Here is a 24,766-nt window from a genome sequence, read left to right as displayed (position 1 = left end):
GTTAATAAATTAATTTGCTTGGTGAGCTAATGTCTACAGGACAGGATAAAAGGTGGCATTATTTTTAATTTTCTATGTACTTCTAACTTTATTTATTGTGATAAAGAAGTGGAAAAAACCTGCATCCACCCCTATTTCTCACTTTCTACATTTACACTTGATTTTCAGTGTAAAATTCTTAATCTATTTTCTTTTAGATCTGTATGTGGGTTTCTTCTCACCTGTCTGTCCCAGAGTTAGCGGTCTAGGCTGTCTCTAGTAACATCTCAACAGAGATTTACCCCCGTTACCTTATTATGGGATGGACTTCCTGAGATGCCTTTTACTGAGACCAAAGAAGGATCTAAGGCAACTAAGTCACACTGGGCAACTAACTTTTAAACAGCTAAATTTAGATGAGATTAATTCTACAATAAACTTTCTTTTAGTTATAAGAGTGTAAGTATATGAATTTGTAATTTCTACACATCCTTGAATAAGTTCTGTGTAACTTTTTGCTTTATATATCAGATATTGCTATTATAATTGAGGAGCAGAAGCAGTAACAATTTTCACTGTTCAGATTACTTCACTTTCATCTTACATAGTTCTGCAAGCATTGGCATTTTTTTAAATTAGTGTAAGTAGGGGAAAGGCTTTCTTTGCTTACAGATCATATCATGTTCTCTTTTTATTGCTGTTGCATTTTAGTTTAACATTTGAAACACACAGAAAATACACTCTAGGAATGAACTCCCAAGCTCGTATATACATTTATGAAGTACACTTTTGAAAATATGTTAATGTTTTTTAAAAAACAAGGAAAAAAAGCTATGTCTGAAATAAAGCCCTTGTCTTAATCTAAACAACAGAAGCTAAAAAATACTGACAAAATGATAATACATTTTTATTTTATATAAAATAATTAACTGTTTTTCCTGTTAAAGACAGGGATTTTTATTTTGAAATGAAGGGGAAAACAGGTCAGCAACATCATACTGAAAAGCCACTACACAGAAAAAAGCAAATTATGGGTCTTGAAAGTTTCGGGATTTTAATAATTTAGTACCTGTGGAATCCAGGCCATGTAACAAGGGAGAACAGATGACACACTGGGAGAATCATGCAGATTTTCCAAAAGTCGATTTCCATCAAAACTGCAACCTTCCAGTTGTAAGCCACTGATCTGCCATGGAAATATAAAATATTCAAACATATATAACAGACCTGAAATGTCAGTAATGACTACACTGTGCTTTAATAAATGATGATCCTTTTTACTGTGACCAAATCTTTAAATAACAGGAAACTAATTATTGTAATGTTCTGTGAGAGAATAGGAAACATGATTTAAAAGCAAGATCTGGACCATGCTCTGGCGTGAACTTCCTCTGATTTGGATTCACATTCTTTGAAATGTTAGAGAAAAATACCTGTAAATGTCATCATTTATGAAACTGCAGTTGCCTGGCATTAGATTAATGGAAATATGATAGCCATAGCCAAGTACACAGTCATTACAATGTCCAGAAGAAGAGAACAATCACTGAAATGAACATGACTTCCTGCTTGGAAGTTTGAGCACAGCTTTCAAAGAATGGAATGTGCAATTACACAGCTTCTGTGGAGGCAGACAGAATATATTGAAATAACACAAGCCAAAATTTTATTTGACATAACTCAAGACTTCTTAGATAAACTGTCGTTTGGAAAAAATAAATAAGAATCCCATATGCTTCTATAAGTAACTATGCCATGCTCTATATGTAACGTTTTAAGTGCTTTCTTTTAATTAGTAAGTGCTTTCAGCCTCTGAACTAAACATTCTCTTTTTTTCTTCACTGAAGTCCTGGATAGATTAATGACAATGATTCTGGATTTCTTCCAAATAAAATTTTCAATATCTGCTGATAATTTTATTTTCCCAGTACAAATAATAATAGTTGGCTAGTATAAATAATAGTAATAGTCAGTTTGGCCTGCTGAAGTGAGAACTTTGATTTTAGCAGTAATAAAACTTTATTCAGTAATAACTTTCCTACAGCTTTTTAAAAGGCTAAATCTTAAGCTGGAGCAGAAGCTACAATCTGAAAATCATCTGTCTGTTACCCTGTCATACTAAAGCCCCGAATTAAATACATAATACTGAGGAAGGCTTTCAGCAAATACAAGGTTCATAAAGCAGTGCTGGAACTAGGAAATACAATGCTGTTGGAAACTGAATGAGTGACCACATGACCAAAATGGAGAAAAGTATCATTTTCCAACACATTTTCTCTTGCAAGAAATTGTAAAGAGTGTACTGAATTCTAAAAGGTGGTTAAAGTATGATGTACAATGAAGATCGGCATCATAGAAGATGTAACAGAACTAATTTGCTTAGGTAATTATAGTATCCTAAAATTATTTATTTGACAAGAAAAGTTGCAATTAAACATTAAAACAATGGGGGTTACTGTCATGCTTGAAAAACAATGCTTTCTTCCCAAGTGTTGGGGTTCTTTTGTTAATATTCTACTAACTGTACACTAGCTAAGATTACATTTTGCCTTTTTTAAAACTAATTATTTTTTTATTGTAGATAGGCATTGCAGTCTTCAGAAATTTGCTTCTTTAAAGTCATATTTCTGTCATATTTCTGTTCTAACTCAGACTTTAAGACTCTTACAATGTGCAAGATGCATATATACATATGCTAGTGTGAAAAAAAAGTTATAAAAGATTGCATTTAAAAAAGCTATAGGAAAAAGCTGTGTTTCTCCTTGGACAGAGAGTGAAAAAAGAAGTGGCAACATTCTTTGAAGCAATCTCTGCACCATACAGACCTGGACTCACTGTAAAGCCTCCAAAACTGTGGATAACCTGAACCAAAACAACCCCAAATGGAAAGCTCAGTCTCGTATGACTTTTTCTCTAACTTTAACTTCCACAAATTATTATAACAAGGCCTCAGTGAAATGAATTAAAATTTTCAGGTTTTTTTTATTTGGAACTACAAAACCTTTATTTTTTTCCTCCCTCAAACCTGTCAAAAGCTCAAGGTCTTTTCTTCATTGTGAAAATGTGACACTCCTCTCCCTTCTGCCAAGTTTATTGTGGTCTTTCCTTTGAATCTTCCATAAGATTTTCATATCTGTTATTTTAAGGTACAGTGTTAACAGTTGATATTTTGTACTGTTTCTTTTCAAATTCAGAATCTCTCCACACAGAGAGATTTTGGAAAAAGCTGGCTTTATCTAGTAAAAAAAAAAATTGGGTGTCAATAGTCGTTAATGATAGCCTAGGTAGATTTCAGTGCCACTTCGGCCTTGCAAGACCAAAGAATATGAAGAAAAATATTATAAAAGGCATAAAAGGAACAAAGTCTTACTAACGTTTTTACTGAGGCTTTCCCACAGACTCCTTCCTACTGCTCTCTGTTGTTAACGTTGATACTTAAGGCCTCACTTTGTTATATGCACAGGTCCTAGATTATACTTCATCTCACTACACTTCTGACTGAATACTTTCAAAGCTCTTATTTATCCCTATCACACAACTATTAGAAAGATTTATCTCCTGTGATCTTTCTGCCCATCCTGCATTCCGCAGGGAATTTTCTTATGGAGTATAGTTTGACAAATATACGAGTTTGGCAAAGTTATTGAGGGAAGATTGGTCTGCCAAGAGATTTTAAAATTTATTGTTAGGGTGTTCTAAAGTCTGGCCATCCTGAACATCTCTAAAAGAAGTTTAGAAAGTGGGTCACCTATTGAAAAATCTCTTTCTACTGCACACACATTTCTTCTTTTGATACTGGCTGTTTCCTTTGACATTATAGTTATGTAAAATAAAATCATTTGATCTTCTGGAAAACTTCAACCAATCACAGAAACTCCTCTGAAGATAAAGACTAAAATTTTGACTTTGATTCAAAGATTAAAAGACACTGAAAAAAACCCACACCAGAACAAGGTACTTTCACATACTGTTTGGTTGACTACTCGCATAGCCATGTTCTCATCTATATGATAAACAGTGTAGAGAAATTGCAGCTACTATGAAGGACAAGGATTTCACAGTATCTATAATGAGCATGCATAGTATTTTGGCAGCTCAGCTCAGAGTACTGGCTGGAGTTGACCATAATTTTTAAAATTTTAATTACAGAATCAAAGGATCACAAAATTATAGGGGTTGGAAGGGACCTCTGGAGATATCTTGTCCAACCCCCCTGCTTGAGCAGGCACACCCAGAGCAGGGGGCACAGGAATGCGTCCAGGCGGGTTTTGAATGTCTCCAGGGAAGGAGACTCCACAGCCTCCCTGGGCAGCCTGTGCCGCTGCTCTGGCACCCTCACAGGAAAGAAGCTTTTTCTCATATTGAGGTGGAACTTCCTGTGTTCCATCTTGTGCCCATTGCCCTTGTCCTGTCCTTGGGCACTGTTGAAAAGAGCCTAGTCCCATCATCCTGACACCCACCCTTTAGATATTTATAGGTATTGATGAAACCCCCTCTTCAGTCTCCTCTTGTGCAGGCCAAACAATCCCAGGTCTCTTAGCCTTTCCTCATAAGGGAGATGCTCCAGCCCCCTGATCATGGTAGCTCTCCACTGGACTTACAAAGTACTTAACAAAGGACTTACAAATTCTTACAAAGTACTTGTCATTTTGCAACTACTGGTAATAGTTTAGTTTCAAAAAAAAAAGAGCTATTGTTACACATTACAGATTATGTTTCTTAAAAAAACATTTGTAGAAAGTGCTGATACCATGGTCCATAGCATCACTGCTTCCAAAATTTTGAATTCTCTGCAATTAATTTTTCCTTACTATTTAATGCCACCAATTCCACAAAATGATACAAACATCAGACTTCAGGAAGTCATATTTTCACTTCATCCCCTTTACAGACCTCCATTATTAATGCCTTGATATTTCCGGATGGAGGTATACTGTAAAAAAAGAACTCTCAGGATGCCTTTTAATAGTATTTCTGTCAATTGCTAGGAGTATAGTTTTGATATTAATGCTGATATTATGTATTTGAATATTATAGTCTTGCAACAAATCTTTGTTTTTTACTATTTATATTAAGCCTTACCCAAGCTGATAGCACTTACTACCCAAAGTCTCTTACCATGTTTCCTCCTTTCTTTCATCCTTTGCTACAGTAACAGAAAATGGAATGCCAAAAGGAATGACTACCTTCTTCTGTACAGCAGCACAATCAGTGCACAAAGCAAATAGATGTATTTGCATATCAATATGTGATTAAATTGGAGTAGTCATACATTTTCAGTACCTTTTGTTAAAGCAATCCAAAGTAATATTAAAGACAGTGTAATTTTATACAGATTGATTCTAAATCAAATATTCATCATGTCCTACTAGGAGAGATCTACTCCACAGCATACGTCTAAACTATCACCTGAATTAACACTGATAATTTAACATCAGATTTGATAATTCACCCAGATTCAGGTGTATTCTTGGCCTGATTGAGTGTTTCTCTGCCTACTTTGTAGTTACACTGACAGTTCTAGCACTTCATACTTCTGACTTACAGAGGGTCACAGGGTGTATTATTTGAAATTTCTGGCACACAAAGATCATTCCAAATGTCTACAATGGCTGAAGCATGATGCCATTTTTTTTTAAAGTGCAGGAAGACTGAAAAAGCATTTTCATCATACAGGTCATAATTATATTTCCACCTTCTTTTCCTTATCAGAAGAAATTCTAAGCTATCAAAAACTCATCAAATTAAAGGCAAGAAAAAAAATCTCAACATGTCTTCAAAACAGTCACTAACTGACAGTGTGACTAAGAAAGTTATACAAAGTATGTGCAAATCTTAGGTTTAAATATAATGTTCATCTGCATTCCTAATTGTCCGAATCCTTCTACATAGATATTCTATTAGAATAATTAAATATCCATTGATACAGGGACTTAAGCATGACTCTCCCATATCCCAGAACGGAGTCCACCAACCATGTGAGTATAGAATCAAGTCTCTCGGTCTTGGTGGAAACAGTCACACAAAGTAAAATAGCACCATTAGCATCAATTGAGACTGATAAACCTCAGAATAGCCTATAGCATGATATGCTTCTTGTAGGGGATGTGGGAAATCCAATTTTAAACCCACAGTCTGAATCATGTAAAGAAGGAACATGCAGTTAGCCTAAGCCAGCAAAAGTAGACATGCTATTTTTTGCTAAGACTTTCTACCTTGTTTTTACAACATCCTGTGGTGACTCCACTTTATTTTCTTCTATTTCACTCCTATGTAAGATTTTCTGTTCGTGTATTACACTTTCTATAAAAGAGATCTTCTTATCAGCACTGGTGCTTTTATACAATGATGATATCATCTTCAGTCAAGTAGATAATTGGTGTTCTTCATAACAGCATTGTAAAAACTTAACATACCTTTTGCATAAAGTCTGAAAAATCTTCAGATAACTATCCTGAATCCTATGTCTCCATGGTACCTCTTTATTTAAACTTCCAAAATGTGACAGGTTTTAAAACAAAACAAAACAAAACAAAACAAACCCAGCCTTTTACCTTCAGGCAATTGACCAAAACTACTATGCTAGGACCATAGCAATTGTAGGTTTTCTCCTGTCAGTGGAGAAAGACAGGCATCTCCGGAAAGTTGTTTAACTCATTTTAGATCTGAATTGGTGCATGTCTTTCTTCACTGACAAAACGAGGCTGGTAAACTCATATTTCTGATTTAGATATCTATGGTCAGGTGGGATAAAACAGGGTCCCACCTACCTAACCACAGCATGTGTTTAAGGTCTTACCTATCCTGCTGATTGAATTTTTTATTTGAGTCCCCACTCAAAATAGCTCCCCATTCTATAAGGTTAGCCTGAATTCTTGAAACTGCAGAGATGTTAACTTTACCAGTATTAAAATTCATACTGCTCCTGCGAACCAAGCTTAACATGCAATCCAGAGGATCCTTATCAAACAAGACACATTTTAGAGGATGAGTTTTCTGAATCACTCTCATTTTTATGCCCTACTTAGAGTCCATGTGGTATTTAGCTTTACTAATGTGAAAGTTTCTCCCCAGTTCTCCATGAACATGAGGAAGGACTCATGGAAAGGAATCTAAATAATCAGCATGGCAAAGGGTTCCAAAGCCTTTCTGTACATCAAAAATTCAAAGGAGCAGTGAAGATATTGGTGAATACTTACTAATACAGATGCACTGTATACTGCTTTTACTGGGGAAAGGATAATATTCAAATCAAGTGAGTAAACTTGGCAAAATTCTTAACTTTTGTTAAAGATAACCACTCGCTTAATTGTTTCTACTATTCCTGTGGCAGAGAATTTGCTCTTTAAAAAATTTCTCTTTTTATTTTTGATTCTTCTTGGAACATAAGACTCATTCTTGTAAAGCAAAAAAGAATATATTTTAACCTTTTCACCTACATATAACAGTGACTGCTAACAGTGTATTCAAACTAATATAAAAAAAAATCTACCGCACAAATTTGCACATAACAAAGAATTGTAAGCCTCAATATACCTAACTGGAGTGCTGTTGTAAAACTCTTTCCTCTAATTACCGTTTATTATTTTAGTTTCCAAGCAGCTATTTCAATCTAGCTACTGTAAAATATTGCAGTATTTTTTTAGCGTATGAAAATACTTAGATAACATTATTCAGGCATGGAGTTCAGGTATTTGACATTGACTTCTGACATTTTTCAAAGATGGTGGAATGGTTTTGAATAAGTTCAGGCTTCTCGGATATGCAGCTGATAGTTAGCCTACTAGAATGAGTGGTCTGGGATGTGAAACTCAATTTTGGCTCACTGCTGTGTACTTAGAAGTCTTGGCTGAATCTGGAACCTTGCAACATGTGCATGCTCCAAGGTTTATCATATCCCAGGTTTATCCCAGGGAAGTGACTTGCCCCAAAAGTCCCTTGGTTTATTTATCTCCAGGTTCTAAACCCCCATCTGCTTCTCATTAAATGAAGTCGGCAACCACTACTCCTATTTAAGTACCAAGACTGAATAATTTTCTAAATTACATTCTGTAGTTCCAAAAGGAATTAATTCAACAAAGTTCAAAAGAGTCTATTGTACAAAGGTCAGATTGGATCATTACAGTTATCTTTTCTGGCCTTACAATCTATTAATATTTTAGGGATATGAATTCCTACACACTCAGTATTAATGATTTTACACAGTGTCAGCAGCCAGACCAGAACCCTAATATCTCCCACAGCCTTGTGTCTGCCTGCATTATCAGACTAGAGAAGGTGCCCTGACATTTGCTTTCTCTCTCATAGTCTAGCAATCCCTCTGCTTTAGCTGTACATCAGTACATCGTTGCGTGGTGAGTGCCCTCCATTATACACCCATGTTTCTGGAAGAATGCAGTTTTAAATGCCACTCTCCATGCTGAACACAGCACTTTGAGCTGTGCGATATTATCATGGGACCAACATACCTGTCAGAAGATGTAGCACAGAAAACTTATTTTGTGAATTCCCTACAAAATTAAGTATGAAACAGGTGCACAGGGATCTGGATTCAGCCAAGGCGGCAGTGCCACCTGAAATGTTAAGAAGCTAAACTAAACCATTTGAGGATTCATCCCTACTCTGCTGTACAAGCAATCAGTAGTGACTTTATGGCTGCTGGCTGTAGCCTTAAGTGTCCGTTAGAAATTGTTGCGTCTTTATCATACCAAAAGCTAGTCATACTATGGTTTACTTTAGTTTGTTTACTTCCCCACAAGTGTTTCAGTGATTCAACAAATGCTAACATATGGTCTTAGACTTACGGACTTACACGTGTATTTCCTCTTGCTACACGCCACAAATGTTTCTGTCAGCTACTTTCTGGACAACAGTTAGATATTAACTAATGGAATTTCAGCTTCAAGTTTATCTATAAGGTGGTTGAAGAGAATGGAGCAAGAATAAGTGTAAATTTTAAATTTTAAATTTTATATTTTAAATGAGCACTGTGACTATGGAGGGGTAAAAAGATAACTGCTTTCCTTCCACCATTTCTGCAGAATTTTTGCACTACCATTTTTGTAGCTGTGTACCATCAATGAGCCTTTGTATCTCAGATACACCAATGTATTTATAGCTCAGCTTTCCAGAAGTTTATTGACAGATGACTTGGACCATGCTAATAAAACATCCTTGTAAAATTCTAGTAAAACATTCTAGTAAAATACCTTAACTTGGAGTTTGCCTTCCTGTATCCGCCCTTTCCATGATGCTGTAAATTTAAGGCTGTCCACTGAACAGCTCATTACTCTGCAAGGGAAACATATATACAGTAAATCTTAGAGATATATAACAACAGGAAATGAAATACAAAAACAAAACCAATGTATTTTTGATGTGTATCATATCATACTAAGTCTTACTTTGAAGAAAAACACATTTTTATTCCATCTAAAATAAAAAAATCAGCATTTAAAAAAGTAACTTACAGCTATTCTACTCCAGTGCAAGTAATAAGAATAAGATGACTAATGACAGCAATTGACATAATTTGTTGGATCTGTGTCCTGAAAATGAAACAACCATCTTCACGCATAGGGAACAATGGCACATTAGCACACATAAATAGGTAGGTTATTTTTCCATCACCTTGCAGTCTCCTGGCGTAAGGCATTGAGGAATGTGTCTGGATGAAATAGCTCTGAAAGGTCAAGGGTGTCTGACAGTAGTTTCTGTTTCTCTGCTTTTTCTACCCAATTCTAGAAGAGAAAAATAGAAGGAAAACAAAGAATACTGAAGTTATTGCCTGATTTTTCAACATTTTGAGTTAATGTGAGTTTGTCAATTATTAACGAAAAATGTTTGTGTGAATATACTGTAACCTCAAAGATTAATATAAATTTCAATTATTTGAAACTGTTAAACAGAAAATTAACACCATTTAAAAGTATAAAGAAAACCAGCAGTATATGTGTAATGTGACTCATCCATTCTAAATAAACTTCTGTTCCATTTCTTGTACAGTGCAGCTTACTTTGTACAATGAAACTTTTATCAAGTTTCTATTGTTCTGTTGAAACCCTAGTTCACCTTCACTAACAGGAGAGTTTAAGTTTCCATCAAAGTGGATGTTATTACTATCTTTGCTTTACTAAGCTCAGGCAAATAACTGCATTCCTTTCAAGTATGGTTTTAAGATCATTCTTTTGTGTCAGCTGCATATTAAATTAAAGAAACACGTGATTTTCAATCTGCAGTAAGATTTTTTATAAGTACTTACCAACAATTTTTGAAAGTATCTCTTAGTACTAGGTTGATGCTGCCATTTTTAGAGTATTAGTTTGAGACATGAATTTCTGATAAGATAAAAACTGGCCTCTGTTATATTTGGTAATAAATGAAACTAGTAGACATGGGGGGAATAACTGACCTCAATTATCCTTACAGAACACATGCCCCAGCCTACTTCTTTCTCTCTGTCTAACATGCAGCTATGAAGCCTGTTATTAGGAGCAGCAAGCTTGGAATCTCCCATCAATGCAATGCATTATGTGCCAACATAATAAAAGAGGCACACATTCAGACAAGATGATCTCCAGAGGTCCCTTCCAACCCCTACCATTCTGTGATTCTGTGGTTCCACCTTGTAATCTCGATAAACCATGTGTCTTAAGTAATGAAATCTGAGTTTGATCCTCAAAAGTCTAACAATCTCAGACTAAAGAATTTTTTATTTTCCGACGAGTTATTTAGGTACCTGAGTGGTTATGCAACAGTCCGCACTCAAAATCCTATGTTTTGGAACTTTTATATTGTATGTCTTTGGTACAATTTCTTTACATGTTATAGTCACAGTCCTGACTATGGTACTGTAGTATAAATATTACGTTACTGTATAATCTAGTCTATAAGTAGCTGCAAGCCATATGCTTCTGCACAGAAATATTAATGCTTAATACTAAGCCAGAAAATAATCAGAGACTAAGATTCCACATGCTGTCACTAAACAGAGAAAGACAAACCACGCTCCTTTCTAAATATCAACTACTAGAAGATTATGAAATTACTCTAGTCACTGAATAAAAAATCTTGGTAGCTACACTCTCATTGCACATTGCGCCTGCCAGGCATCCATATCTTGTTTAAAAAGTACTTTACTGTATTCTTTGAACTGCTGACAGACAAATAATTCCATAAAAGCATCTTGGAAGTGACAAAATAATCCGAAACATAAGTAAATATCACTCTGTGAATTTTATTTTGTCAGTGTGTCAGACACATCTCCATAATGTTTCCACCCTGTTCAAACATTTAATCGGTGATCTTTTTATCTGTCACATCACTGATTATGAGCCCTCAAACCAAATGATTACGAATCAGTTAGGAGACTTTTGCTTTCCATTTTCATTAGCTAAATGTACACAGTTAATGACTCTTGTCTGCATGATTCTTTTAATGACTTTACATAACAGTCTCTTTTATCATATAGCAGTAACTCTGCATTCTGTTTAGGACAGATTTTGTCAATTGTTTTGTGTAATAAAAGTAGACACAATCTTTTCAACTTGTATTTAATATAATCATTCTATTGCTGTCATCAAATAAACTGTTAATGTAACTGCTAAAGAGAAACGCTGTCAGGAACATAAATGGTTATATTCCACTCAATTAAAAGACCAGTATGGGTGATATTAATTCTGAACTCATATAATTAAGTAGCGTTAGGAAATACACAATAAGAAAAACTTCCATTAGATCACAAAAGCGAAGTCTGTAATTGCTTGTACTGCTCTACATAAAGCTGAAAACATAGCTCACTCACAGCTGTTTACTAAATAATTTAATATTTAAATGCAATAAAAATGATACGAAAATCTATTTTACAAGACAAGCGTAAAAAATTCCCATACGCTTATTCTCCTTTTTGTCTTATATGACCACATGGCAGCATGTTAGTGAAGTGCTACAGTCCCAAAAGACAACAACACTCTATTAAATGGATAATTTGTCACTACCGCTGCCATAATGCTTGGAAGAGATCAGGTCTTGAAGGGAAGGAAGTTTAAGCTAAGCTGTAGAAAGACTGAAGCGATGTTTCTTGGAAAGGAGAAATCCTGTAACATGTTAGCTATATCATCTTCATTTCCCTCTCCTATCCTGACTCCAATAAAAACATACATTGATTTCATTTGTCAATGTGATGCAAACTGTTTGACTTCTTATTGATCTTGGATGGCCATATAGCATTTCAGTCTGAAGGGCCTTCTTCCATCACCAACTCAGTAGAAAACTTTGCCCTTCCTGCCAGGTAGGCCAAAATAATCCATTAATTTGTCACTTGCCAGTTGGGTTACAGTGAGAAGACTACCATCAGATCCAAGATGGTGTCATATCTAGCTACTTGTCTCTTTGTGGCTCAGGCCAATACACATGCTCTCCCAACTGCCCCCTCATTCCTGCCTCCCGTAACATGGCCTTTAACATGTTTGCTGCAATTCAGGATTTGTTTTCCTTCTTCAAAACAGCTAATAGTCAAGATGTAAACTCACTAAAAGCAGACTTCTGTGTATGAATTAATGATACATCTTTGGTTAGATATGGCAGCTTTAGCATCTGGGAAAAGGCATATGAAAGCTGAAATGGCATACAACTTATAAAAATAAATTCACATTATAACAATAATTGCTATTTTACCAATAATGTGGCCTACAAGTCCAAATAACCTAACACTAAAACTATTTATATTACAAAATAAAATAATCTATCATACACCCTTCTGTTTATTTCAATGCTTCATTATTTCAATACTTCCTGCATCTTTCTTATTACAACAAAACTAGAAATTTAAGTGTGAACTGTCCATGAGAGATTAATTTAGCACATCATGATTATAAATAGAATATCAAAAATTATCAGCAATACCCAAAATGCTTGCAAAGCAATTCCTAGCAGGATATTTCAAAACTTCAATTAATGTGAGGTTTTGTTTGGTATAATCAAAGGATTGTTTTGGTTGGCTTTTTTTTTTATAAAAATAAATCTCTAAGTGTGATCTGAGGTGGTTCAAATAAATTTTTTTCATGTATCTTAACATCCAAGAAGCATCTATTCCATTTTCAGAGAGAAGCCTTCCTTATCTTCTATAATCCCAAAGCAAACTGAGCACCTCATATTAAACAGTGGAAGGAATAAACAGGCTGCCAGATTTTCACATTATCATTTATACAGTTTCAGGATCATGGGACTCTACAATGAATCAAGTACTTTTCCTTCACCTGTTTTAATTGATTCCAAATGTATTATCTTCTATTGTGCTTCTCCCTTGGTGTGGTCCCAGAAGAGAACTTTTATTGAAAGAGAAAATCATATACATCACTACAGAACTGATTTCATTTCTGTGCCTAGATGGAAAACTGTATTCAGTGTTATATGAATATGCAGCCAGAAACCACAGAGTGCAATTCTGGTTTTCCACTACTTTTAGAGGGATTCAAAGTTATTAGGGGAAAAAAAAAAAGTAGGGCTTTGGAAAAGTCTGAGAGCAAACGATGGTGAGTAGCACTGCTAGCGGAGTAAGTACTCAGGTAACCAGAGTTTAGATTAAGCAAAGGCCAACTGAGCAATTATGCTAGAGTCCTGTTTTCGTCACAGTGCAGCAGCTGTTCCATAGGTGTGCTCCTAAGCATTGGCATTCGGTGGTAAATGCCAGCAGAGGTTATTGTGTTACACTGCAAAGAAATGAAATAGAGGTAATTTTTCTGGCATTGAGCACGAAGAGGGTAACACACAGATTCTCAGGAGCAACTGGCATACAACAATTTGCTCCCTTGTGATAATTTTTTTGTATGTGCTACTATTCTTGAGATAGTTAGCCTTTATTAAGTGAACATGTGAATATTGCAGTATTTCAGGTATACAAAAAGGTGTTGGCACATACCATCTTTCAAATGGTAAATCACACAGGAATTTGATTTGGAATTTTATTTTTGTTTTAAAATAGTCCCTTCCCTTCTTCCCTTCCCCTTCCCTTCCCTTCCCTTCCCTTCCCTTTCCTTTCCTTTCCTTTCCTTTCCTTTCCTTTCCTTTCCTTTCCTTTCCTTTCCTTTCCTTTCCTTTCCTTTCCTTTCCTTTCCTTTCCTTTCCTTTCCTTCCAAAACTCCTGGTTACTGCTTTAAATAAAATAGTATTATTTTTTAAATTCAGTTTGACATTCCTCATAAACACCGTTTGTTCAAGAAGTCTGAATACTAACACAATAGCACAGTGTTAAGAGCATAAAAATTCTGAGTCCATTAGCATCAACATGCTAGCTAACAATGTGCCAGAAGCAGATGTGCAGTAAGGCATAGCTGAGGGAAGCATTAGCAAATATGATCTAATTCCAGTTACTGTATTAATTTATTTTTATCAAAACAGGAACTTAACTTTCCATGAATTTCTGTTTCGTACATTTAATGAGGATACCAGAATGATGCTGCTGCATAAGACCTGTAACATCACACTGACAAGTTTGTGATTCATGTATGCCAAAATTATTCAGATATTTCCTGAATGATCGCTAAACACGGAATCCAGTTAGACAACACTCTTATACTTCATGCCTTCTGGTCTTTTCTTTCTCCACAAGTAAGTACAACAGTTACTAGGTGCTAGATTGCATTTCACAGAATCACAGAATCCCAGGTTGGAAGGGACCTCAGGGATCACCTAGTCCAACCTTTCTAGGAAGAGCAGAGACTAAACAAGATGGCCCAGCACCCTGTCCAGACGACTCTTGAAGGTCTCCAACGTGGCCGAGTCAACCCTGGGGAGATTATTCCAATGGTTGACTGTCCCCACTGTGAAAAATTTTCCTCTTGTTCCAGTCGTAATCTCCCCAAGAGCAACCTGTGTCCATTCCCCCTTGTCCTCTCCATGTGACTCCGTGTAAAAAGGGAGTCTCCATCATCTCTGTAGCTACCCCTTAAGTACTGGTACATGGTGATGAGATCCCCTCTGAGCCTCCTTTTCTCAAGGCTGAACAAACCCAGTTCTCCCAGCCTATCCTCATATGGCAGCTTCCCAGTCCTTGGATCATCTTGGTGGCCCTTCTCTGGACCCCTTCCAGCCTGTCCACATCCTTTTTGTATATATCCATTTGCAGTTATGTAGAGTATAACTGGGTAAGGAAGTATAAGAGCTGGAACTATTCCTTGGTAGAATCAGAAACTACAAAATGTGCAGAGCAAAGGGGACAAAAATTCAAAGAAACTTCAGTGTCCTCTCCTTCTGAAAGAGATTATGGTCCTGCTTCCCACCTCCGATGGTAAGAAGTTGCAGGGCAGGGAAAACAGTAGCGTGGCACATAATATTAATTTGCAGATAACAGACACGACTGCCTACCATTATCCTTGGAGAAAGTCAGGACTACATCAGACATAATTTCTTTCCAGTGCTCTGGAGTAATATATAGTGTACGTATATTGTATACTGTGCTGGGGTGACTACACAGGGGTAGAGAATACTCAACATATTATGCGCTAGTAACGATGGGATGCACCGCAGTAATTTGTTTTGTAGTGCCAGCTTGAAGGCTATATTACTATAAGGAGAGCCAACAGAGAACTGCTTACTTTGCTATGGCTCATTTTCTCTGGTCAACATCCCATGAGATACAGAACTTCCATTAAGCATCTCCCCCACAGTCCTCATTCCTCTTCTGAAAGAATGACCCCTTGGACTGCAGTCATCAGTCTCTCCCTTTTTTTCTCTTTCTTTTTTTTTTTTTTTTTAACTGTTTACTAGTCATTTACTTTGTGTTAACACCTTCCCTTGAGGCTGTCAAAATTCAGAGAAAATCTCTCAGCCCTGCCTGTGTCACAGAACTCTTCTCCATTAGCAACTCTTACGGCTTTGCCTCTCAGATATGCATCAAAGTTTATCAAGCCCACTGTAGCAATCTAATCAGAATTTTTTTAACTCTTGGTGTACATATCCCAAAATATATCACAATGAAAAGGCAAAGAGGGAAATCTATTTTTCTACAAGGAAAAGGAGATCACAGAATGGAAACAGTGGCTGGTCCAACACCAGTCTAAATGAAGGAACTATGAGTGCATGGCCATGTCTGTGACATGGCACCCTGGGACACAGCACACTGGCTCGTCCTAAAGCTACTTATACTCCATTGAACAGAACAGTGCAACATGAACATGGGATTACTGCTCAGACTATCAAATGGCTTGTTCAACAAAGCATAACTTTGTGCAGACATAGAAATTAAGGGTTTTTTTTTAATTGATGTAACAAGCTGGCATGGATTATTGTTTGTTCCTACATAGTAAAGCCAAGGTATTTAAAGTGAAGCTACCTCAGGTCCAGTATATGAGCTCTTTGAAGCCCATAAAACCTTTCTTTAAGCTAGAAAGGAAAATTTTTTATTGTGACCAACCCTAAAAGAACAGCACATCATCAAGGCTGTAGGTCTCTTTCAGATGTCCTTCGTCCTTGAAGGCTAAAAGAGTGTTGAAGAGTAGCAGCATGGCTACTCTTGAAGGAAGCTTCATTCAAACCTGTTCTCAGGAAGTAACCAAGAGAAAGAGAAAAGAGACATTATGGAGTAATTTAGGAAAAGAATATTGCACATTTTTTAAACAGCACACTTTTTACTTGTATTTTTAAATGCATTTCTGTTTTCCTTTTTTCAGACACAATGGTTTTAGTTTTAAAATTATGTTACATAAGTAATTTATTCATAAAATTAAATATTTGTCAGCAATAGTATCTATGTCATTCTGATACGTACTGCATGAAATTTTAAATTATCCTACGGTACCATGGAGAATCATGGAATAACTAGGATTGGAAGGCCTCTGGAGATCTTCTAGTCCAACTCCCCACCCTCAAAGAAGGGTCAGCCTGGAGTAGGTTGCTCAGGGTTTATTCGATGATATTTTAAATATCTTGAATGATAGAGATTCCACAACCTTCCTGAGCCACCTGTTCCAGTGTCTGACCACCCTCAATATGATTTTGAACTTCCAAAAGTCTAACCAGAGTTCCCCTTCTTGTAATGTGTGTCTGTTTTCTCTTGGCTGATCTTAGTACGTGCTACTATGTATGTCTAAGCAATACATGAAACATTGAAAATTTTCAGGGCTTATAAGTAGATATATCACTACTGAATATCTAACATTTAAGAGAGAATTACTACACTGAAGTAGTACAAATGAAATGCATATTCATTAGAGCAGATCTGACCCAAAAGGTATAGTGGAGAAGTTCTAAATTATGAAATTATAGAAATTAGGTTGGAAGGGACCTCTGAAAGTCATCTGATCCAATTGCAGCCCAGAGTAGAGCCAAATTCAATGACAGTTTAGGTTTCTCAGGGCATTGCCTACTCTAGTTCTGTATATGTCCAAAAGAGGAGATTCCACAAACCGCTCTGGGCAACCTGGGCAATGTATTTTTTTGACTGAACAGCCAAAAACTGGGCAAGTGCTTCAGATGTGGTCTCAAAAGTGCAGAATATGAAGAAATAACAACTCCCTTTGACCTTTAATAAGTTCATTAAGAATTTCACATTTCTATAGTATTGTGATATCATGGGTAACACATATTTTTAACAAATTTGCAGCTAGTAAGCAACACTATTTTATTTTTATTATTCTAGTAATATCTTACTGTATTTTTTACTCGATGGATTCTTCTCTTGATATATTCAAACCATCAATTTTGACTTTCTCAGTTTGATAAGAATAAAATACACGAATACACATGACAATAGATCTTTTTTCTAGCTTGATAATCTACATATCTGAATAATGAAAAATATTTGGCTTAGTTCTAAATTATTCACTGCATTTTGCCTGATATGTAAAAAACTTTATTTGATTAAATTGATCATATGGGATCAGAAAATATTAGAAATTACACTGAAAATGGTAATTATAGAGAAGCTATAATAAAATATATTGTATGTGTAAGGAAAAGCATACACAACACTGTACAACAGTACAAACCTGATGCGAATTTTGCAAATTAAGCTCAGATGTACAGAACAGGTTCCTCATTGGATCATGACTCTCTTAGTACAGAGTGACTATGTGGAATTAACAATATAAAAATATCACTGCCTGCAAATGGCTCTTATGCATTCTCCTCCATTTAAGGGTACACATTCTAATTAAGTTGCTATTTATAGTATCCAGCTGAATACACTGGGAAACGTGCTATAGAGCAGGAGGGTATTTATCCTTCCGCCTTTAAGCATTATTTTGTGCCTAAAATAGGGATCTAAGCTTCCTATCACTCTTAAGAACTCTTCGCCTTTGACTCAAGGTTCTGCAGTTTTTTTTTCCTCAATTATGTACCTTGCTGAACATTTAGAGTCAAAGACCCCACCAAGAACTCTACTAAGACCAAAAAAACCCCCAAAACCCCAAACCAGAATGCCACTGTGTTTACTCCAATTTTAAAATACAGTCATGACAACAGAGTTGCTGAGTGCACCTGCATCCTGCACCGACTGCTTTATTTGAATGTGAATTCCCAAAACTACTGCATGCACAACAGATAAACAAGGATTTAGTCAAGAATTACTCTCATGAAGCTTTTTCTTACAAACTAAATTTGAGATGACAGCTCTGAAACTTTAACAGCTCTGAAAATTTAAATCTTTTTTTTACAGGAGTACAATATGAAACTATGTTGTCATTTCAAATTCAGCTATATGGAATCTCCTTCAAAGAAAGATAGGTCAACATGCTACACCTCTGCCTTCACCCAAAAGAAATGCCAAAATATGGCTGATTAGGGATGATGCTTGCTTGTGAAATGGCCTTATTTTTAATACGTATCTACAAATGCTATTTGAGGGATAGTTAATCATGTTACAATTGGTCTTGATCAATTAAAATCTCAAATCAAGAGATGAAATATTTTGTAAACTATTTCACCAAGCCAGTTCCTACCAAAATATCTACAATTCAAAACAGAACCATGATCACATCAAGTTACTTTAGTTACAAAGCTGTCTTATTACTCTAAGAAGTTTATTTCTCTGTATGCATGTATGACTAGGAAATTAAAATTATAAATTAAACAGTAAGTTTTTTAATAGATTGCTAATTATTAGTTGACACAATATTTGTGTCAATATAGTGGTAATCAGACGAGCAAGTTACTGCAACAGAGTTGTCTAGAATAAAGGAAAGCAAGTTGATGGAATGTATCTGCAAATTGGTGTATTACCATGTGCTGCAGCCTTCTCATTTACTAATGGCTGGAACGTAAAATTACCAGTGTCTTTGACATCATAACACAAGAAGACTCATTTTCATATGCAAATGTAATATCATCCTTTTCTACCACTTGTACTATAATTAACCTTTTCTTGTTTGAGCTTTTGTCAGACCGGACTAGCCAGTTTACTCGGCTTTCTCTTTTGCAGACAGCTTTGTCCGTGATATAGGAAAGACATACAATAAAACCAAAATTATTAGAAACCGAGCAACCTACTGCTTACATTTTAACAATTTAAATGCATACAGTTTATTAATATCTTATCATTGTATCTTTTTAGATTTCTTCCTGTATTGTGGGAATGTATCTTGTCACTTAAAGAGAAAAATCAATGAATGCTAGCTATTTTATTAGATTAAATGAACTATATCAACTACAGCTTTAAATCTTATATAATACATGGTACAGTTTCTTGTAACTTACAGAGAATATAAATACTAACTTGTATTCATAGAAGAAATACCGAACACTAAATCTAGTTCTTTTAAGTTTAAACTGAGGTTAGAAAAAAAGATAATTTTATTTAAAACAAGTTAATTTCTCAGAAAGTGCATAGAGACAATGACCTGGGTCTGTCTTCTTTTTTTATGCAACACTTATAAAAATTGTTTTATGAGTGATCACCTTCTTCAGTCAATATCCTACAATCAGAGAGCTGAACAACTGGTTAGTGGTATGATAAAGGATGCTGCTGAAGCTCTTGCTTACAAGGTAGCATTTAATAAGTAAAAAAGAACAGCCATTCTCACCAAACATGCTTAGAATTCTGTGAGTTTAATCAACAGGAGTTGAATTCTATTGAAACAGATTACATTTCAAAACATTTAAGGATGACGTTTATAGAAAAGCCTATAACTTGCATATAAACTTCATCGGGATTAAGCTTCAACAACTCACAATGAAGCCAAACAGAATACAAGTCAAGATATCTTTCATTTTCCAATACTGTTTTTTAAAAAAAGTTTTTCAAGCATAAAGCAAATTGTTTTCCCAAAACTTGAGATAATCCTTGCTCATTGACAACCAAAAAAATATTTCTATTTAAAATTGCAAAGTTTGCAGATGTAGTGTGAAAACCCACTGTATTCTGCAGGAAAAAGGATCATTTCACTACAATAAATAGTGATTTCAGTACCTCTGGAAAGTAAAGTCTTGAACTGGTGCACAAAAAAAAGAAAACTTAAGGAATCCTTCCGCCTCAGGCACCCATGCATGAACACAGTTTTCTGTAAGTCACAAGAGTACACAAACTGCAAGCATAAAAAATGTTTCAGCTTCTGCTTTAGCTTTCTTGTAAGCTAGACCTTATTTCAGTGGACAACTCCTATGACCTGTGCAAGTCTGATACTTTCATCTTACATTCCATGTGGCATCATGTTTGGACGGTGTATCTTCATAAATCGCTACTACTCTATACTAGCCACTACTTAATTAATGCAATGCAACTGAAACAGTGATTAAAAAGGGACATATGACAGTTGGATCAATCAGAGCTCCAAATTTGCCTATTACATGAGAGCTAAAGAAAAATTCTACATTTTTATCATAGCGCTTGTAAATTTCCAATTTCTACAAAGCGGTTATCACTTCGATAAAAGGTCTTGGAAGATATATCCTGGCTGACAAATTCTGAACAAAAATGAAATCATGCTACAATGTGATGAGAGCTGTGGCAGACAATTAAGATTCAGTTGCATAGCAAATAATCTTATGCTGCAGTTGTATTTTTGTTTTGATGTTCATGACAGCTGAAGAGGAGGCACCAAGAAAAGCAACAGAAAAATGCTAATTCTTCAGAATAAGGTGGATTCTTCAAAGCATTCTGAACTTTGAATTAAAATAATTACATGGGGGAATTTAAACCACAACATTTTAATGAATTTTTGTGCTTTAATATTAGAATACTACATCTGAAGCATTCTGCACCGTACAGCTACCTAGATAACAGCTGTTCAGATAGAGAGTGATGAGAGGAACATTAGAGGTGGGGAATGCAGCCAACCTAATCCATCTGAATCAGCTACTCCTAAGACCATAAAACACAAACCAATAAGCTATTGTCCCTGCTGCAAAACCTGCTAAAGCAATCTATCAGAAAAAAACTCTGAAATGCCATGCAAACTAAGTGGGATTACTACTTAAAGGGGTATAGGACTTCTCATGGAGTGTCCAAGTGGGTGATTTTGGGGACTAAACATGACAATTCTCAGATTGTACAATATTTATTATGGGATATGTAGGGGAAGGACCAAAGGTGGGGAAAGGTGGATGGGATATGAACAAGAATGGGAAAACAGACAGGTATAAAAAGGAAGTTTGTGTGTAGGGAGACTGCTGGTCAGCACACTTTGGCCAACCTTGTACCCAATCACCAGTGTGTCGTATCCTCATCTTAAGCTCTATTTTTAGTTATTTTTGTGTGCAAGTGTGTTCTCCATGTGGGGGAAGGGAATCCACTAGCACCAGCCAGCAAGAGGATGAGAGGTCTGGGAGCTTTATGCGGCAGACTCAGACACCAGAAGCAAGAGAGTGGAGAGACTAAAAATCAGCAAGACTTGTGAAGGGTATTTTCCTTGAGCAGTAAACTGCTGGAATAAGACAGGGCTATTCATGCTGTCTGTGTTTATGCAGCTACCTGTAAAGGTGCTGTCCTCCTCTGTCTGTTAGCCTGTGTGTGGCTGGCTGTGTCTGTACAGAGTACGTATGCGTGCCTATTTTGTGATTCACTCCACCTCTGCTTCTCAGATTATATGTGCATATCATCTACTGTTGCATTAAGACTGATTTATAGGCTGGCCCTCACAGTTCTTTAATTCAGTGAAAAGTGAGAGGACTTGACTTTCTTGGCTTTCTAAGAGCAGACTTTCTGCTTGTTATCAGTGAATAAAAATTGAACCTCTTTGCCTAGATGACTTGGGTGTGAAGGAAGAATCCTGTGTCTCCTATTCCCAGAAGGTTTTCTAGTAGCTTCAGCATGCAATTTATAGGAGTTCAAACCTCATATACCTTGGGTGTCCAATCTACCTTTCTGGGGAGCTGATTGTTGAAACAGAGGAATAGTAAGGGTTCCAAAACAGGAACAAAGTCATTCTACTTCAAATAGTAAAAGAATAGTAAAAATCTTATACTAAGGGGTCAAACTGTCAAACTGGAAATATAGTTTTTCTGCCCTAGATTTCACTCAGGATGGGAGGGGACAAGAGGTAACAGCATCCCAGAGAAATACATAGAGGTGTCTGATAAAATATGAAATATAAATTTTTTTATACACTGTACTTCATTGATACACACACATTTTCAACAAAAACTTTCATAACTTATGCAAATAAAAACTTTCAGTATTCATAAACATTTCCTTGATTAGAACTCTGAAAGTAGTGTTTATGATTTCGAGGTTGAACAGTTTTCATTTTCAGTGTATGCTGTAAGTCTTTACCAGCTGTCTGATGAAAGAGCTATCCAAAGGAAGAACGGTTTTACAGATGACTTAAAAGCAGCTCCATCCAAATGAATGAAATAAAAATTTTAATTTAAAATATAAGGTGTCATTGGAGTAAAAGGGTTTGGGGTTTTTTTTTGTAAGAAGTGAAATTAAACTCCTTATTTAGTTAATGTGGGAACAAACAGTAAGTTCCAATTTGTAGACCTGAAACATTTTTTCAGAGTTGATATTCCTCTGACATTTGCCGGGGCTGATGTTCTGCCTCTTAATAGCTGTAGTTCTGGGTCTCTCTCTTTCAGTCCTGCTGGTATCCATAGCCATGGGAAGACACTATCTACAGACTGGGATGGACTTACGTTCTATTATACACTGATGTATATTTATTGCTGAGCTATAATCATGTACGGCGAGAGAGGGGAACCACAGAACACATTTAAGATGCCACCATGAAGGAACTGGGAGTATAAGGACCAAGAATTACCACCAACACAAAGACCTACGATGATTCATAAGCTTCATATCTTAACTTCGATAGCAAATAAATCACTACAGACACAGAAGCTGAAACACAGGATTGTAATGTTCAATGTCAGCATTGCTAACTGAAAGTACTCAGAACTCTTCATCTTAGAAGTATGTTCAACACACAGAATTTTTGTTTCAATTTAAAGCAAAAGCTAACATCCAAATATCAGAACTTCCACCTGGGAAGAAATCACATATTTCCATCAGCTCTGTCACCACAACATAATACTCAGCAAAACATGGCTCTGTTGCATTTTGCATATACTGATTTGTTCACACTTTAAGTGGGCAAATTGCCTTTTTTTATTTTGCTTTTAATGAGTGAATTCAGACCTGAGAAAATCCAACACCTGCTGTTTTTCTGTCCGTTGTTGTGTAATGCTCTCAGAACATCTTTACACTTCTATAAATTCTGCTATAATTATTCTGCCATCTGGCCTATATTTTGGGTTCCTCCCCATCCCCATTAAATCTTTGTAACAAAGCAGTTGCTTTTATTATTTTCTGCACTGGCAGCAAACATCTTGACAAGGCAGCTTTTAACTAATAACCTAAGTATAGACTTACTGCCTCCTTCTTAGATGCAATTTTTCAGTACAATTTTGATGTTTCTATGTCTTCTGTGTTCCACTTGAAAAATACCTAAATCAAGCCTGGCTCAAACAGTAAAAGCAGAAGTCAATATCTTACGGTGAATGAAACAGGTGGACGCATAAGTAAATATCAAAAAAACATTATGATGGAGTTGGTCATGTAAACTAAACCAATCCAAAATATGACTGTTACTGAAATATAAATCTGATGATAATTTTCAGAGTTCTAAGAAAATCTTTATTGAAGCTTTTATTGAATTTCTGAATACTAAATGTATCATTAACTAATGATAAATTACATTTATGAAGTCAATAATGAAAAATCACAAAAAGGAGAGTTAATTAAAAAATGATCAAACCTAATAATCTGTCACAACTTTCTATTGTCACTAACAAATAAATTAACACAATTTAAGGCTTAAGGATACAGTAAACATCTACGATTAAGCTCTGCCTTAATAATCTGTCCCTCTCCTACAGTAAATGTTTAAAATTGTACATGTTTTCTTCATAATAACTTTATATAAAAATGAGTAATTCGAACGTACAATATTGTAAGCAGTTTGAAAAATGTAAAACGAAGGTTACTATCATGGTAACATAATGCAGCACATTTGTCAATAGTTGACTAGAGTAATATACAAAAATAAAAACTTTTTAAATATGCTTGGTTGAAAATCATAGAATCATAGAATTGTTAAGGTTGAAAAAGACCCTTAAGATCATCGAGTCCAACCGCTAACCTATCACTGCCAAGTCCACCACTAAACCATATCCTCAAGCACCACATCTACCCTTCTTTTAAATACCTCCAGGGATGGAGACTCAACCACCTCCCTGGGCAGCCTGTTCCAATGTCTGACAACCCTTTCGGTGAAGAAGTTTTTCCTAATATCCAGTCTAAACCTCACTTGACACAGCCTGAGGCCATTTCCTCTCGTCCTATCGCTACTTGGCAGAA

At 35.8% G+C, this 24,766-nt stretch overlaps 1 protein-coding gene across 3 annotated transcripts in view; it reads right to left on the bottom strand.

The window, feature by feature from the left end:
- The window catches only part of DYNC2H1 (dynein cytoplasmic 2 heavy chain 1), a 192,062-nt gene that overhangs the window by 4,174 nt on the left and 163,122 nt on the right, over positions 1–24,766 (bottom strand). For 2 of the 3 annotated variants that reach the window (XM_075081964.1, XM_075081974.1), the window contains 3 exons: positions 9,610–9,719; positions 9,189–9,270; positions 1,049–1,165 (listed from right to left, as the gene is read on the bottom strand). In XM_075081964.1, the coding sequence (XP_074938065.1) occupies positions 1,049–1,165; positions 9,189–9,270; positions 9,610–9,719 (309 nt within the window). Of the gene's footprint in view, positions 1–1,048; positions 1,166–9,188; positions 9,271–9,609; positions 9,720–16,390; positions 16,512–24,766 lie in introns of all 3 variants that reach the window. The other variant, XR_012658746.1, reaches the window with a different exon arrangement.

The sequence above is a fragment of the Phalacrocorax aristotelis genome, chromosome 1 (genome assembly GCF_949628215.1).
Source record: "Phalacrocorax aristotelis chromosome 1, bGulAri2.1, whole genome shotgun sequence".
Classification (NCBI taxonomy): domain Eukaryota; kingdom Metazoa; phylum Chordata; class Aves; order Suliformes; family Phalacrocoracidae; genus Phalacrocorax; species Phalacrocorax aristotelis.
This window is presented reverse-complemented; position numbering and strand designations above follow the sequence as displayed.